This window comes from Myotis davidii, unplaced genomic scaffold (genome assembly GCF_000327345.1).
Source record: "Myotis davidii unplaced genomic scaffold, ASM32734v1 scaffold226, whole genome shotgun sequence".
NCBI classification, from domain to species: domain Eukaryota; kingdom Metazoa; phylum Chordata; class Mammalia; order Chiroptera; family Vespertilionidae; genus Myotis; species Myotis davidii.
In genome coordinates this window covers 4,029,223-4,047,415 of record NW_006297224.1, presented here as the reverse complement: position 1 = coordinate 4,047,415, position 18,193 = coordinate 4,029,223, and the positions used below count along the sequence as shown (strand labels likewise).

At 38.7% G+C, this 18,193-nt stretch overlaps 1 protein-coding gene across 2 annotated transcripts; it reads right to left on the bottom strand.

Annotated features, from left to right (window-relative positions):
- Positions 1-199: 199 nt before the first annotated feature.
- Positions 200-18,038, bottom strand: LOC102758302 (alcohol dehydrogenase 4-like). 2 transcript variants are annotated; one of them, XM_015570012.1, is made up of 8 exons: positions 17,862-18,038; positions 15,975-16,076; positions 15,060-15,201; positions 13,539-13,626; positions 8,935-9,166; positions 5,199-5,459; positions 1,212-1,347; positions 200-735 (listed from the first exon to the last, which is right to left on the bottom strand). In XM_015570012.1, exons 1-8 carry the CDS (start codon positions 17,877-17,879, stop codon positions 593-595), a joined length of 1,122 nt encoding a protein of 373 aa, XP_015425498.1. In that variant the 5' UTR covers positions 17,880-18,038; the 3' UTR covers positions 200-592. The 2 variants fall into 2 exon arrangements, with proteins under 2 accessions (XP_015425498.1, XP_015425497.1); XM_015570011.1 differs by lacking the exon at positions 17,862-18,038 and having other exon boundaries at positions 15,975-16,097.
- Between the last annotated feature and the right edge of the window lie 155 nt (positions 18,039-18,193).

Here is an 18,193-nt window from a genome sequence, read left to right as displayed (position 1 = left end):
TGAAATTTTATAAATCAGCTCTCAGGGTTGATGGGAAGGGAGCACACTACAGCTAAAATTGTAGGTCGGATGTCTCTTACAGGAGACCTCTGACAAAGCAAGAGGATGAGAGAGTTGGGCCATCCTTTAAGTATCTGATACCTGCCACTCCCTGCTCACATCTCTGTGGTTTTCACCTGATTCTGATAAAAAGGGGCCTGCAGGTTGCACTCTGTCAAACATAGTGATCCCAGAGCCGGGCTATGTTGTACCAGAGGGACCTGATGTTCTAGGATAGAAACCTCTCTCGTAGGGAGCAGCCCCAACTAAGTTAATGATTGTCTGAAAGAAAGTAGAAAGAAAGTATGTTAATTTATGGCACCCTCTATGTTGGAACAGTGTATGGCAGTGTACATTATGGAAACAGAGTGGGAAGGTAGGTGATGTTGAGGTCCCCCCCTCCCCAAATGGCCACTATTTCATCTTTTAAGCACCTCTAGTATGTCCGCTGATGTGAAAAATGTCAGGAAAGAAACTGATTAGATTTAAACATCAAATAAAAATAGAGTCATCATAGAGGTTTTTCAAACCACTTACCCATCTGTTTGGTAATTTACCTTTTTCCTTGGTGCATTAGGTCAAATGCCTCATTGATTTTGTCAAAAGGCAGGGTATGGGTCACCAGTGCATCCAGGTTGAATTTCTTATTCTTGTAATCAGTAACCAGCTTTGGGATTGAATCTCTACCTTTGCAACCTGTAATTTGGCCAAAAGTCTTAATAAAGATGTGGTACTTGACATGAAGAAGTAGTTTCATCATTGTCCATTGAGTGAATGAAATTATTTTGTCAGATTGGCTTCCTCCAAATAGATTAAAACCCATATTTAATTTTTCTATACTTTTATTTACCTTAAATTTTTCTTCATAGGAGAAATTCAAGATTATTTTTATTTCTGCCTAAGAAATGATCTTTGTTTGGTCCAAGTTTGACTTTTGTTTTTGTTGGTTTATTTTAATGCAAATTGAACTTCTATTTGCAAGTTGTAGTATTTCTACTATACAAACTGTTTACTTTGAAGTAATTAATAGAATAGCTTTTATGTAGTCTTTAGATGCATTCTAGGCACTCAATATTTAAACAAGTTATTTTCCTTCCCTTTTAATAATTTTCACTGTAACAATTTGAGTACTAATATGGAGAAAATTAGCAGAAAAAAATGACAACACTGACCACCAAATAATGTTCCATTGATAGTACGGCCCATTAGTATCTCTATTGGAGAAACAGTCAATCCTTTGTCACCAATGGCTACTCCAATGAGCGTACACGATCCCCAACCTACTGTTGTGCAGTCCAGGGCTGCTTTCTGGAAGGTCAAACAAAAAAGATCAGTCGAGTAGGTAGAAAGGTAGACCATGTCTTCAGTGTGCCTATGTACTGGATTTCAGAGAAAATTTATACATTCTGTATCCTATATAATAAAAGCCTAATATGCTAAGTGTCCAGTTGGTTGTTCAACCAATCAATGCATAATATGCTAATGATATGCTAAGGCCACTCAACTGCTCGCTATGACGTGTACTGATCACCTGGGGGCAGATGCTCCGACCGGTAGGTTAGCTTGCTGCTGGGGTCTGGCCAATCGGGTCTGAGATGGACCGAACATGGCCTGGAGCCCTCTGTGACCCCTCCCCAGCTGGCCAACCTCCTGTGTCCCTCCCCATCCCCGATTGTGCACCAGTGGGGTCCCTCGGCCTGGCCTGCGCCCTCTTGCAATACCGGACCCCTCAGGGGATGTCGGAGAACCGCTTTTGGCCAGATGGTGGAACAGCCTGTTGCTATGATGCACATTGACCACCAGGGGCAGACACTCAATGCAGGAGCTGTCCCCTGGTGGTCAGTGCACTTCCATAGGGGGAGTGCCGCTTAGCCAGTTTTGTGGCAGCACTAAGGATGTCCGACTGACGGCTTACGGGGGGAGCAGGCCTAAGCCATCAGTCGGACATCCCTAAGGGCTCCTGGACTGCGAGAGGATACAGGCTGGGCTGAGGGACCCCCTCCCCCGAGTGCAGGAATTTCATGTACTGGGCCTCTAATATGAAATAAAGGGAGTCAAGCACATGAGGTCATTGTGTTGTAGACTGACGCTGGAGGATTTGTTTCAGATAGAACATTCAATAAAATGTTGAGCTTCATAAAAAAAGGTATTAGAAAGAAACAGAATATATTATTTCATCTTGTTTAATATCATAATTATGCTGAATCTATGACATATATCATTGTATACTAAGAAAAATTCACCCCCATGAAATTAAGAATGGTCTATAGAAGATATTCTAAACTCAAATGAACATACTTTTGACTATTTACCAAGGGTGTATTGTAAAAAGTTTGCAATTTCGGGGGCATAGAATAAAAATCTTTAAAGTCACGAGATGAGGGTGATTATTCACAAGAGCCTGGGATGAGGCATATACTGTAAAGTTAGTGGATCTCTATGTAGGATAAATGAAAAGAAAAGCCATTTAAAATAGAGGGCAAAACAGTTAAAATGACTCTGGCTGCTGCTCATGAAACATTTCATTTGCTTCCCTACATTTTTTAAAGCTCTCTGCAGGACTTATGTGACCAGTTCTAGCCAATGGGCTTTGGGCAGAAGTGATGTGTCATTTCTTGGCCTAAACAGAAAAGCCAGTGTGCAGCCTGCCAGGTGTCCCTTCTCCGGCTACAACAACCAAGAGGACCTCATGTTGACATTGTGAAGCCACAGATTTGAACTTCCTTGACGGGTGACTCACAACATAGGAAACAGTGGCAGCGGGGGTGGAGGGGAGTTGCATTGATGTTTGCATGCGAGAAAGAGAGGATATTGTTATTTTAGCCTATTGCAAGTTTGGGATGAAGATAAAATTCCCAAGGATTAATAATGTAAATAAGTTTAAGAAAGATATAACCTGTGGATGGCCATTCCACTTAGAAGCCCAATGGTAAATAGATAAATAGCTAAAATGTTTTGAGACAAGTATTATTCTATATAATAAAAGCCTAATATGCTAAGTGTCCAGTTGTCTGGTTGGCCAATAAAAGAGTAATATGCTAATGACATGCTAAGGTTTCTCAAGCACTTGCTATGATGTGCCCTGACCATCAGGGAGCAGACAGTCAAACGGTTGACCAGTCACTATGGTGTACACTGACCACCAGTGGATAGATGCTCCGACCGGTAGGTTAGCTTGCTGATGGGGTCCAGCTGATCAGGACTGAGCAAGATGGACTGGACATGCCCTGAAGCCCTCCTGCAGTCCCTCCCTGGCCCTGATCCTGCACTGGTGGGGTCCCTTGGCCTGGCCTGCGCCCTCTCACAATCCAGGCTGAGGGCCCCCTCCACCCTGAGTGAATGAATTTCGTGCACCAGGCCTCTAGTTAAAGAGAAATGCAAACTTTTTGCCATATCCCTTGCCATAGTCAGGGGGCAACTTGATTTTGACCTGTTGGGGCAGTGTTTACTTTTACAGAAGTTCCAATAGGAAGTACAGTTCCTTTTCATCCCTGATCACTATATGAAAAAAGGAATTTGAAGTACAGTAAATTCTCTCTATCTTCTCTCTCTCTCCATCTGTGTCTTACTAGTGACAGAAGACACAATGACCTAGAACTTTAGGAATATGTTTTCAAATTTTTATTTGACTATATGCTTATTTATTGTTTTGAGAATTTGTAACATTTCTAAATAGAAACTTCTGCTTTTTGCAATTCTTATATGGCAGAATTATTATTGTTTATATCTACAATATAGATCCATGTTGAGGGGAAAAGAGCACAGGTACTACTGGTCACCTTGAGGTAGCTGCTTACAATGATTTCTGTTTTTTATTTTTATGTTTTTCCTATTGCTTGTTCTACATTTCTGAGCTTTGCTCCAAGCAAGGATTTAACCTCCATAATGATGACTTAGTTCAATGGGTATTATGTGCAAGTTCAGGGTTTTATTTAGTATCCTTTGATAACTTTTGATCAGAATTATTTTAAATTCTCAATATCTTATATAATTGTCAATTATTGTAACTTTCTAATTGTTCTGTTTGGTTCTTTAGGCTGCCCTAGAGCATGAGAAATCATTGAAATCAGTTTCATAGCCATTAGTGGAATCTCCTTTACAGCCTAGAAAATTAACTTTCTGTACTTATGGAAACTTTTGGTGAACGGGTAGGTAGCTAGCTCATCTTTTTGTGATTAACAAAAAAATGGCATCTTTTAAAATTTGGGTTCTTTGGTGTAATTCTATTCCATAATTTAAAATACATGTCTTGGTATAATAAATCAGTTAATAAAAGAACCTGCAAGTTTCAGGTCAGTGTTTCTCAGCTTGAGAAACTTGTAAAAAATATTGGTACATGAGCCCCCAGCTGGTATTAACAAACAACAACGCCCCAGGCACTTATAAAGTAGCAAGTGTTGAGAATATCTATACTCTGGAAATAAGGTAAAGAGGCGGAATTTCAATGTTTGTAAAAAGTCTGAGCTGTGGAAAGAGTAGGAATGAATGGGTGCGGCACATCGCAAACTGCAGGTGAGAAGGACAATGTGGAAAGCAGGGCCTGACACAGAAGCACTGCAGGACAAGGAGCTGCTGATGAATGAGTTTTCAGGAAGAGCTAATCTTTACCTCAAGACTAGATAGAGGTAGCTTCTCAGGCCCTGCAAGTCAGGGAGCCGACCTGAGAGGAGAGGAAACCTGAATGATACAAAATGGTAGTGTTTGAGAAGAAAATGTTTACTTTTAATTTTGCAGCATGTGTGTATTTAATATATTAAAAATGTCAATATGTACTTTGGACCTAATTTTGCAGCCCTTTATGAGGTCTGGCAGACAGAATGGATTGTGTGTAGGTTGCTGGCCTCTCCCTGCTTTGCTTTTTGATGGGAGTGTGTACCTCGGGCTGTTCGGGTGACACCAGCCACATTCTCTTACTCCTCCTTTAAGTCTGCCATTTCTGTTCTCATTGTTTTGCTCATTTCTTGCAGGCACAATTCCTTAAAATTTTTCACTTTTAAATTTTCTCTGAATTTCATGTGGAAGAATAAATATATAATAACATTAATATTAAGTAGCCATCTGTAATATTTATTAATAGATATATATCAATTATAACACACTATATAATATCCAATACATTAATAAATATTACTATGTACCAATATAAAAAACATACATACCATGGCTTCAGATCCACCTGCACAGTCAAGTGCAAAATCCACACCCCCACCGGTCATTTCAATGATGACCTCCTGGACGGGCTTCTGTAGGTCTCTAGGATTGAGGCAGTCAGTGGCTCCAAGGGCTTTGGCCTTTGCAAACTTCTCACTGTTGATATCAACAGCTATGATTCTGGAAGCTCCTGCTACTTTACAACCGATTAAAGCAGAAAGGCCGACACCTCCCAGGCCAAAGATGGCACAAGTAGAACCTGGGGTAACCTGCAGGCAGGAAAATCCTAAGTTAAGCAGCTGGTCCCCCCTTTTTAAAGGTACAGAGTGAGGTGGGGGCAGGAACATATAAAGGACTGCCTGTCATAAGACTAAGGGATTTAGCCACTTGGGGAAATTTACCAATGTAAAAATGAATGAATCACTGACTAAACTTGGAGAATCATTTGAGGGCTGTTAGGATCATCAATTTATAAGGAAACCATTTCCTTGTTTTGATTTCCCATTTAGTGGTATCAGAACAAAATCTGAAAGCTCACACACTGTAAAGGGTTTATTGTTTGCCCTTTTAAATAGATCACAAGTAATTTGATGTCCATATTTCTAATAGGTCTTATTTGGTTGTGTTAATGTTATATTTTTTAAAAAAGTATATTTTTATTGAGATGAAGGGAGAGATAGAAACATCAATGATGAGAGAGAATCACTGATTGGCTGCCTCCTGCATGCCCCACACTGGGTATTGAGCCCTCATCCTGGCCAGTGCCCTGATCAGGAGTCAAACCATGACCTCCTAGTTTATAGGTTGAAGCTCAACCACTGAGCCATGCCGGTTTGGCATAATGTTATAGTTTTGATGACCGCTAATATTTCTCTAAAGGTGAAATAACTCAGTGATCTCAATGATCAATTTATTTAATTTGAATAGATCCAAATTTCCTTGCATGGCATTGGAGGATTTTTATTATCTGGCCCCTATTCCATTTATTTTTATCTCCATGATATTCTCAGTATTGCAGCCTCAACAAACTGTCTCACTTTCTTTTCCTCATGTCTTAGGTCATGCTGTTTCTTTAGCCTGCTGTACTTTTCACCTTATTTTCTATAATGAAAGTAGTAACCTATGTTTTTGGCCTACGGTAAGACTCTCCCCACAAATCTTTTCTTTATAATTGAATTAGAAAGTAGTACCAACTGGAATATGTTACTCTGGAGAGTGAGGTAGTGGCAACAACAACAACAACACTGCATAGAGAGATGCTTACTATTACTATTTTCTCATGATGATGGGAAAGTTTTAAAATTAAAGCATAAACAAAAGGGAAAGAAGAAAATCTGTCCATGAGAAGTATTGGGAACAAAATTACTAGGAGAAGTGGCATCATTGGTTGTGATTTGGTGGGGTGTCGCTCTGGGGTTGTGGCAGAGCCTGTGTTCCACTTAGGGGAAGCCGAGTATTGGTTTGTTGGTGCCAGGTCTATGGTGCTGTTTATTTTTAAATGGCCAGTGCACATCATGGCTGCTCCTGCATCGAGTGTCTGTCTCCTGGTGCTCAGTGTGTGCCATAACTACCGATGGGAGGGAAGGATGACACTTAGCCTTTTATATATATATATAGACTAGAGACCCAGTGTACAAAATTTGTGCACTCGTGGGCGGGGTGGGGGGAGTGGTCCCTTAGCCCGACCTGCATCCTCTTGCAGTCTGGGAGCCCTTGGGGGATGTCTGACTGACGGCTTAGGCCCGCATCCCTAGAGCTGCCACAGAGGAAGGAGGAGCTCCCACCACTGCTGCTGTACTTGCCAGCTGTGAGCCTGGCTTCTGGCAGAGTGGTGCTCCTCCTGTGGGTGCGCACTGACCACCAGGGGGCAGCTCCTGTGTTGAGTGTCTGCCCCCTAGTGGTCAGTGTGCATCATAGCCTTTTATTATATAGGATTACTGATACTTCCCTTTCCTTTACTTGGTCGTATATCAGATTTATTTTTCTTCTTTCAGCATCTCCTGAGGTGGTTTAGTTGTTCCTCAACAATGGAAATAACATGGGAATTTAGATAAGCTTTGGCTAGATTTAAAAGTAAACTGTAGCTGAATCTCTAGTGTTAATATTCCTGAAAAAAGATTACAGTAGTAGAAGGTGAGCATCTGCATGGATTCCAGAAAAGGGGATGTGTCTAACCCCAAGAGCAATAATTCTTCCCTGAGAGGTCAGTGCCGTCTCCAGGAGAATGTGCTTTGACTGCCAAGGTCACATAAGCTGTTAACATCACCCACCTAACACACTTCCTCCAGGACCCTTCCCATACAACTTTTAATTTTTATTAATGAGTGAATAAGTGAATGAATGAATGAACAAGTGATATTTTAGAGGGGGGTAATATGCTGATGGCCAAAATTCGCATCCCTGTGTGCTTGGCCAATATAATTCTCAATGAAAAGTCAGACTTTGATATTCCGGTTACTAAATCAGCTTCTTGTTTTCATTAGGATGACTTTGCTTCCTTGAAACCCAACAACTCTAGGCAATCTGATAAACAGAAATTTTTGTTCCAAAACTGAGGGTGGAACTTCACCAAGATGTTTTAAGGGTTGCATATGAACCTAGTTTTGTTCATTCATTCACTGAAAGATTGTCACATCCCTAGTATGTGACAGGCACAGGGTTAGGCTCCAGAAACACCACAATGAATAAGAGAGTTCTTGCCTTCAAGGAGCAAATAGTTTCATAGGAAGGAGAAATGGGAGATTCCTCCATAGTGTGATAAGGTAGACAGGAATAAACATGGATACTTTGGGGAAAACTGCAAGGGGCACCTAATTCATGCCCAAAGGACTGGAGCAGTTTTCCAACAGGAAGTGGCAAATACAAAAAGCCAGCCAGAAACGGTGGGGGAGCTCTCCAGGCAATGTTGATTGGGAGCAAAGTGTGCAAAGCCCAGAGGCCATAGTGACTGGAGGCCAGGCTGGACAGGGAAAAGTAGGGAGAACCACCGCAGCATCCATAAGGAAAAGAGGAATAATGGAAGGGGGGTGAAATAGTCATATGTGTTGTTTAGAAAGGCCAATTTTAGTTGCAATTTGGAGTCAAGGGATGAAGACTGATGTTAAGGAGATTTAAATAAGGAGATTGTTTGAGGGATACTGACATCTCTCTAGTCTCTGAGTTAAACAGCTTTGAAAAGCTTATAAATTCTAACATGGGTCTCAGGGACATACCTTTCCACCATTAGGGCTGCCATCTGAGACCCTGCACTGGAGCCACAAAAGGATAGGGAGAGAAGCAGAGATGAATTACTACAGTTTAGGGAGGACTCTGTACCCTCAGGGAGAAAGTAGGCGTGGCCATGTGGAGGTGGGTGGGGTCTCTGCAGTTTGTATCCTCTTCTGACTAGGTCTGCTGTCTCAGGATGAGGATTCATATTTAGAGGACATATTTGAGCAGGCTGTTATTTAAATTAGGGCTGACCTATAATATAACGTACTAGTAAAGGAGAAGAAATTGACATGAATTGGGTGCCAACTATACGTCACCCACCGGGCCAGATGTCTTACATATGCAATATGATTTAGTTTTCCCACAGTAATTTGTAATAGATATTATTATACAGAAGTGAAGAGTTTAGATAACTTGCCTAAAATCACAGAGATGATAAATACAGAACCAGGGTTTGAAGATAATGCTAGCTGCTTTATCACGCTGACTCCTAATAACTTCTGTTTTATAGAACGTGGTAATTAACCATTTTACCTTGGCAGTGTTGATTGCAGCTCCATAGCCAGTTGAAAACCCACATCCAAGCAGACAGACTCTCTCTAAATTTGCATCGTCATCTATTTTGGCCAGATTAGTATCTGACACGACAGTGTACTGAGAAAAGGTACTGGTCCCTAAGAAATGGTAAACTGGTTTTCCTTTGCAAGTAAACCTGCTGGTTTTGTCTTCCATTACTTCTTGCTGAATAATAGGATCTTTGAATTGACTAGAGAATTTTAAAAAAGATACAAAAAAGATAAAGTAAATGGATCACTGATTACTTTCCTAAAAAAAAAGTTAGGCATTATGTATTAGTTATGACAATTTTAAGATATGAAAAAATTGAGAAAATCACTTGGGACTTTTTGCATACACACACACATACGTACACACACACACACACACACACACACACACACATATATATATATATAGTCTCCAAAAATGTATATACAATTTAACAATTGATAACTCACTTAATTTTTCACTCCTTTTCAGGTTTAACATTTAAAATAATGGGTGAAGCCAGACTAAGCTTTGAGCAAAGAAAACTTATTTTAAAGTGCCACTAGACTTTTGTAATGGGGATATATAAAAGATAAAGTTTAGGGTACAAAACCAGCAACAGTAAATGAATTGAGGGCATACAAATACCGACATAATGATTCTTGATGTTTGCGATTCCATTGCTTTGCATTATCAGCAGTATCTGGACCAGTATGATCATCAGTTTGAAAACAGGCATTGACAAAAAAATTATTCATCTCTGTAGATTCTTTTAAATTTTGAAAATGAACTGTACATTAATAAACACTGACTTTATCACCATTCAAAGTGTGTATACATTTTTTTGGGATACCCTGTATATATATTGAATATGTATAATAAATTTTGTCATTATATATCACATAAAAACATAATTTATTTATTGTAGATAATATATGATTATATATAGTAAATATAATCCCATACGATGCAGTGTACGGCTAATTTGCCTACAACCGTCAGGTGGTCATAATAATCTGGCCACTCACGTTCAAATATATCCCACGTTCAAAGGCTGTTAAATGGCATTGTTTACCCATATCTTCAGAAAAAAATCACTTCTACTGTCGTGGTAAACAACCTGCTTCCCTATTGATAATGGTCTGGCCCTCTAGCAACTTCAGCCTGAAATTATAGCTGCTTTGCCTACAAACGTCAGGTGGTAATAATAATCTAGCCACTGAGTGTAAATAATATATCAAATATAATATAAATAATATGTATAATACATAATATAATATGATATAATAGAGGTCATCTAAAGATAGTAATAACAATAAACTTAAAAATTTTATTTATTTTTCAATCTTTATTGTTGAGAGTATTACAAATGTCCGCCCTTTTATCCCCCTAGCCCCCTACCACTGGGTTCCCACTCCACCTCCAGGCTTTTACCACGCTATTATCTGGGTTCATGGACAATGCATATATGCATATAAATTCTTTGATTAATTTCTTACCTCCCCCCAACCCCATTCCCTCTGAGATTCATCAATCTGTTTTGTTTCCATGCCTCTGGTTCTATTTTTTCACCAGTTTATTGTGTTCATTAGATTCCACATGTAAGTGAGATGCTGTGATACTTGTTTTTCTCTGTCTGGCTTATTTCACTTAGCATAATACCCTCCAGGTTCCTGGATGCTGTCACAAAGGGTGAGAAATCCTTTTTTTTTCTCTGCTGCATAGTATTTCATTTTGTAAATGTACCACAGATTTTTTATGCACTCATCTACTGATGGGCACTTGGTCTATTTCCAGATCTTAGCTATTGTAAATAATGCTGCTATGAATATAGGGGTGCCTATATCCTTTCTGATTGGTGTTGCTAGTTTCTTAGGATATATTCCTAGAAGTGGGATCCCTGAGTTAAATGGCAATTCTATTTTTAATTTTTTGAGGAAACTCCACACTGTTCTCCACAGTGGTTGCACCAGTCTGCATTCCCACCAGCAGTGCACTAGGGTTTCCTTTTCTCCGCATCCTCGACAGCACTTATTTGTTGATTTGTTGATGTTAGCCATTCTGGCAGGTGTGAGGTTCTACCTCATTGTTGTTTTAATTTGCATCTCTCTAAGATTAGTGATGCTGAGCATTTTTTCAGATGTCTTTTGGCCATTTGTATGCCGTTTGGAGAAGTGTCTATTTGGATCCTCTGCCCATTTTTTAATTGGACTGTTTGTGTTTTGTTGAGTTATATGAGTACATTATATATTTTGGAAGTAACCCCTCTTCGATGTATCATTGGCAAATATGTTCTCCCATACAGTGGGTTCCCTTGGCATTTTGAATCTCGTTTCTTTTGCTGTGCAGAAGCTTTTTAGTTTGATATAGTCCCATCTGTTTATTTTTTCCTTTGTTTCTCTGGTCCTTGGCAATGTATCGGTGAAAATCCTGCTCCATGAGATGTCTGAGATTTTATTGCCTATGTTTTCTTCTAAGATTTTTATGGCTTCCCGTCTTACATTTAAGTCCTTTATCCATTTTGAGTTTATTTTTGTGTATGGTGTAAGCTGGTGGTCTAGTTTCATTTCTTTGCATGTACCTGTCCAGTTTTCCTAACACCATTTATTAAAGAGACTGTTTTTACTGCATTTTATGCTCTTGCCTCCTTTGTCAAATATTAATTGAACATGATAGCTTGGGTCAATTTCTGGGTTTTCCATTCTGTTCCATTGATCTGTATGTTCTTGTGCCAGAACCAGGTTGTTTTTATTATGGTGGCTTTGTAGTATAACTTGATAGCTGGTATTGTGATCCCTCCAACTTTGTTTTTCTTTCTTGAGATTGCTGTGGCTATTCGGAGTCCTTTTTGGTTCCATATAAATTTTTGAATTATTTTTTTCTAGATCTCTGAAATATGCCAATGGTATTTTAATAAGGATTGCATTGAATTTATAGGTTACTTTGGGTACTATGGGCATTTTAATGATGTCAGTTCTACCAATTGATGAACATGGTATGTACTTCCACTTGTTTATATCTTCCGTCAACATCCTGTAGTTTTTTGAGTACAGATCTTTTACCTCCTTGGTTAAGTTTACACCTAAGTATCTTAATTTTTTTGTTGCAAAAGTAAATGGGATTTTTTTTTAGTTTCTTTTCCTGAGAGTTCATTATTTGTGTATAAAAATACCATTGATTGCTGGGTGTTAATTTTGTATCCTGCTACATTGCTGAATTCATTTATTAAATCTAGTAATTTCATAGTGGAGTCTTTAGGGTTGTCTATGTACAACATCATGTCATCCTATATGATAAAAGGCTAATATGCAAATCAACCAAATGGCGCTGACCACTGGGGGCAGATGCTCAATGCAGGAGCTGATGGCCCCCCCCCGCCCTAACGTGGTCAGTGCGCTCAGCCAAAAGCCGGGCTCACAGCTGGCAAGCGCAGCTGTGGTGGTGGGAGTCTCTCCTGCCTCCGCAGGAGTGCTAAGGATATCTGACTGATGGTTTAGGCCCGCTCACTGGGGAGCAGGCCGAAGCCTTCAGTCGGACATCCCCCAAGGGCTCCTGGATTGCGAGAGGTTGCGTGCAGGTCAGGCTGAGGGAACCCTCCACTCCCCCCCCACCTCCAGTGTACAAATTTGTGCACCGGGCCTCTAGTTTGCAAATAATGATAGTTTGACTTCTTTTTATTTGGATGCCTTTTATTTTTCCTACTTGGACTTTCAGTACTGTGCTGAATAAGAATGTTTCTGTCTTGTTCCTGTTTTGGGAAAAATGCTTTTAATTTTTGCACATTGAGTATGATGTTGGCTGTAGGTTTGTTATATATGGCCTCTATTATGTTGAGATGTGATCCCTCTATTCCCTTTTGCTGAGAATTTTTATAAAAAATGGATGTTGGATTTTGTTGACTGCTTTTTCTGCAACTATTGATATAATCATTTGATTTTTTTTTGTCTTTCAATTTGTTTATGTGATGCATCACATTTATTGATATGTGAATATTTTACCAGCTTTGCATTTTGGAAAAATCCCAATTGGTCGCGATGTATATTTTCTTAATATATTGCTGGATCCTATTTGCTATTATTTTGTTGAGGATTTTAGCATCTATGTTCATCAGAGATATTGGCCTATAATTCTCTTTCTTTGTATCTGTTTTTGAAATTAGGATAATGCTGGCCTTTTAAAGAGAGCTTGAAAGTGTTCATTCCTCTTTGATAATTTGAGGAGGATAGGCATTAGTTCTTCCTTGAACATTTGGTAAAATTTCCCTGTGAGGTCATCTGGGCCAGGGCTTTTGCTTGCTGGGAGTTTTTTGATTATTGCCATGAGATGAAAAAGGTTGAAAATCGCTGTGTTAACCTATTCTCTTATCGAAGGACATTTGTGCTCTTTTCAATTGTTTGCTGTAATAAACAATGTTGCAATGAACATCCTAGCACACATCTCCCTGGGTGATTTTGCAACAGTTCCTTGCACTCACCTGAGTAGAATTGGTGGGTAGAAATATGCACACCTTCAACTCCATTTATGTTTGGCCAATGTACTGCCCAAAATATTGGTACCAATGTATACTCTCAAAAACAGTGTGCAGCGCTTACCTGAGCTTTGCACAGAAATTTGTGAGTGGACTCAAACAGAACTTGCATTTTTTACATTGAGGCATGTAGAGAGGAATCACTTTGTCACCTAGAAGGAAAGGCCGTATGTTGTTGGTGCCTGTAAACGTTACTTGTAAATGTTACCTATAAATGATTGCTACCAGATGAGTCAGTGGACAACATCATTCCTTATGACATACCTTTTATGTTCAGCGGAGTATAGGTGGCAAAACATTTTGTTACTCTAAAAGATTGCTGACTTCCCCAAGTATTACCTATATTCTCCCCTCCTCCCCCCTTGCTGGGCACTCAAGCAGCCAATCTGTATTGATACCATCAGGTGAAGAGTCCTACCTGAGACTCTGCTATCCTTGAAGCTCTCTACATCATAACTATTACTTATTATATTTCTAAACCCCCATGTGGAATAGGACATCCTCATATAACAGGAGAGGTGGACAGTGACAGACTAGATATGGAGCGTATATGTTAAACCATCACCACTGTGTTTCACCATTTGTTTTACTGTCAAGTTCCACATCTTCTACTTTTTATTCAATTTTGATTTAAAAATGGCTTCCATCCTCTGATGACCAAGGTCCAATAATAACTAACATTTAGTAGGTGCCGGACACCATTCTAACTGATTACTTATATATTGTCTCAGCTAATTCTCAGAACAACCCTTTGAGAAGGGTAGTATTATAGTCCCCACTTTAGAAACAGAAATCTGAGTCACAGAAGAGTGACTTAACTGGCTAAGGTCACAGAGCCAGTAGGTGGCAGAGCTGGGACTACATTAATGAGACTCCTTCATGGATGCAAAACTTTGAGGAGCAGTTGGTTTTTATGATCTTGTTTGGAATAGAATGATACTAATACGTATACCTCAAGGTTTGGAGCATCCTTATTAAAGGAAGGAAGAGTGAAATGGTCATCCTGTCTGACAAGTGAGGATTACAGAGCCCTTATTCCAGTATTTGGTGGAATATCTGTTATGAAATATGCAGTAAATAATTTCAGTCATTGGCATGTTTCATTTGCATGTCATTTTTATCTTTCAAACTTCCAGAAAGAATAACGTAGGCTAACATTGGCATATGTGTAATATTTCTCACTTAAGCTACTTACAGAATGAGCTACCTCATTCTTTAAATTCTTTATAATATTAAATTAGTTTTTTGGTTTATTTAGAGGAGGTTGTTATAAGTTGTCATTTATGTGTCCATGGAAGGTTCAGTTTAATCTAACTTTGTAGCTTAGCTTCATAGCACAGTTTCTCAGTGCTCTACTAGTAGGAAAATAAAGTGGCCATCTCCCCCAGATTTTACCAGACAATTCTGATTCAAGTATTCTGTCTCATTGTTAGACTGTGATAGATTGTGTTTCTCACTTTTGCTTTGGAAAAGATGGTCCCTTATGTAAACAGAGATCAATATAGCATGCAAAGCCAGGAATCTATCAGGATTATCCCTGAAATATCCTGACATTCCCACTTATTGGAATGAGAAAATAAAATACCTGGTTTGCAGTTGGTCACTCCTGGCCCAACACTTTCCACAATTCCTGCTCCCTCATGGCCAAGGATCACTGGGAACAGAGCTTTCGTAAATTTAGGATGGAGAATATGGGCATCGGAATGGCACAAGGCAGTGGCGATTATCTACAAAGCAACCGCATGCTGGAGTTATTTCTGTAATTACATTATTGGGGTTGTTAAGTGGGTAATTTTAGGATAATTTCATTTTCACCCTGAGACTTTACAACACTCTTAGAGCTCAATGAAAACATAATACTTAAAACACACACACACAAATTAAGATATATTAGCATATATTCTTTTCCTTTTATACCTTACTTTTCTGCCTTTTACTGTCATTGGAAAATCATAAAAAGAGATAAAATTGGCAGTTACTGTCTCCAGGAGAGGAGAAATCAAAGGCTATAGGGAAAATTTAAACAAAGTCTAACAGGCAGAGGAATGGAGAGAACACAGGTTTCTAGGCCTTGTTCAAATTTTGTTGAAATGACGTGAAATAGAGGTAATAAAAATTTTATAGTTAAAAGTGAGAGATCAAGTAAAAGATGGTCTAAATTAATTACTGCTGTATCTCTATATTCTTTTTCAAGATTCTGCTCATAGATATAACTAATTGCAATCCAATGCTAATTCCTTAATATGATTCTTAAGGTTAATGATTAATGTTAAGGTGCTTTAGTTAAATTTTAAGCCCATTATCAATGACTACTGATAAATAACTAATGATTTACCCCTCCTGGAGATAAGGCCTGTTTGTATCTGAACCTAAAGATACAATCGCCCACACTGAGAACTGCAGGGCTTCCCAGTCACATCACATAGGCGTGAATTGACAGAGCCAAGTCTGCACCTAGTTTGTGCCTAGTGTGTCCTGCCCAGGGCGAGTCCCCACTCACCTGAATTCGAACTTCATGTGCCTTGGGGGGAGCTACCTCAACCTCTTCTATGCAAAGGGGCTTGTTTGCTTCCCAGGCGATGGCTGCTTTGCATTTAATAACCTGGGAGAGAGAGAGGGACATAGGGAGGGAGGAAAGAAAGGGAGAAGTTGGGTTGGGGGTTGGGAGGGAGAAGGTAATAGAGAATATTATGGGGAAAAAATAAAAAGCATAATACACCATAACTTGTGGTTGGATGTTTTATATAATTATGTTATTTTGTAGAAAAGGGGATTATTGAAAATAAGAAATCATGATCTACATTGTAGTCATTGCACTTGTATTCCTTTTAAAAGACTAGTTTATTGATTATTTAGAGAGAGGAAGGGAGAGAACCATCGATCTGAGAGTGATCAACTGCCTTCCACAGGCCTTTCTTCAGGAATGGCACAGGCAACCCTTTGGAGCAAGGGATAATGCTCAAGCACCTGAGCCACACTGGCCTGGGTGCCCTTTTAATTTTTGAGAAAAACAGGTGCATTAAAGTTTACCTTAATATAATGCCTTGATCTTCCCCCCTTCAGTAGCAGAGGGGATAAATTCATAGGGTTTGGCCAATAAGTATTTGTTGACTGAATGATTTGTTATCAGCACTGAATTACCTGAGTCCTCATTGCTAGAACATAAATGTGATTTTACATGTTTGCTACTCATTGTATGATCCCCCTTTGGACCAGAAGTTATTGACAACACCAGGGAACTTGTTAGAACAACAAGACCTGTCCCAAATCCCCTGAATCAAAATCTGCATTTCAACAAGATCCAGGTGATTCATATGCATATAAAAGTTTGAGAAGTGAGGCTTAAATACTTAGTAAATTTATCAGTAGAATAAATAAAAATTAAATAAAAATTTGGTCACTGAAAGAATTTTGGGTAAAAATGTATAAAAGAAATTAAATAGTATTATATAAACGTGTTTTATAAATTAAGCAGGATTCTATAATTAAAATTTTATTTAGCCTCTTAAAATATTTTTATTGATTTCAGAGAGGATAGGAGAGGGAGAGAGACATAGAAACATCAACGATGAGAGAGAATAATTGATTGGATGCCTCCTGCTCTCCTCCTACTGGGGACTGAGCCTACTACTGGGCATGTGACCTGACCAGGAATGGAACTGTGACCTCTTGGTTCATAGGTCAACACTCAACCAGTGAGCCACACCAGCTGGGCTTGCCTCTTAATATTGTATTTTTAGTTTTAAATATAAGTAACATTGAAAGAAAGTAGAAAGAAACAAACTTATAATTCTCCATTCTAATACTACTACAGTATTTTTGCTTTTGATGTGATTTTCCTAGTCTTTGACAACATGAATATATATTTTTGACAGTTATGTAATTTTGAATTATTTTTTAAAATATCATTAATGTTATTTACAGGTGCAATAAATGTTAATTATGGAAAGTTTCAAAATACAAACAAGAAGAAAAGGAATAAAATCCACCTGTAATTTTGTGAGGTAAATCCTTTGAATTATCCCCAAATGGGATCTTATTGTATGTGATATTTTTAATCTACTTTTTCTACTTATTAATATACTATGAATGTTTTCCATATTCTTCTCTAACACTACTTTTAAGAAATGCAAATTCTATTTTATGGTTATAGTTACCCAAATCTCTCTCTTCTTTTGACAAATAAAAATATTTAATTTGACAGCCTGTTGTAAGCATTATGGCCAGTCTACAGTAATTTTATTAGCGTAATTTTCTAGCATGACGGGGTGCTTTTGATCAACTTTAAATGATTGCATTCTGAGGTTAACTTAAATGGAAGCTTTGTAGCAAAAGTACTAGTATACAAAAAAGAAGAATTGAACAAAGAAACAGTACATTTGCTTACTTTGCCCTTGGTGCCCATTTTTCTTTGGGAAACTCGCCTTGGAAGCTTCTCTCTGATTTAAGAAATTCCACTTCTGTCCAGGATGCTCTCTCTGTAACCTGGATTGAACTGCCACTGAATAAATACCATCCCTGCTTTTTTATTCTCCAATCACTTTCCCTTTTTGTTGCTGTGATCCACATCTCAGCCCATATTTTATCACGTCATTTGTGCTATCGTATTTCAGCTGCAAACAGCCTTTGCTCCCAGCCATTATTTGGAGGAGATTTTGTTTATTTGTTTTTTTCCCCTTTTATTGCAAAATATAAAATAATAGATAAAAGTTTATTACA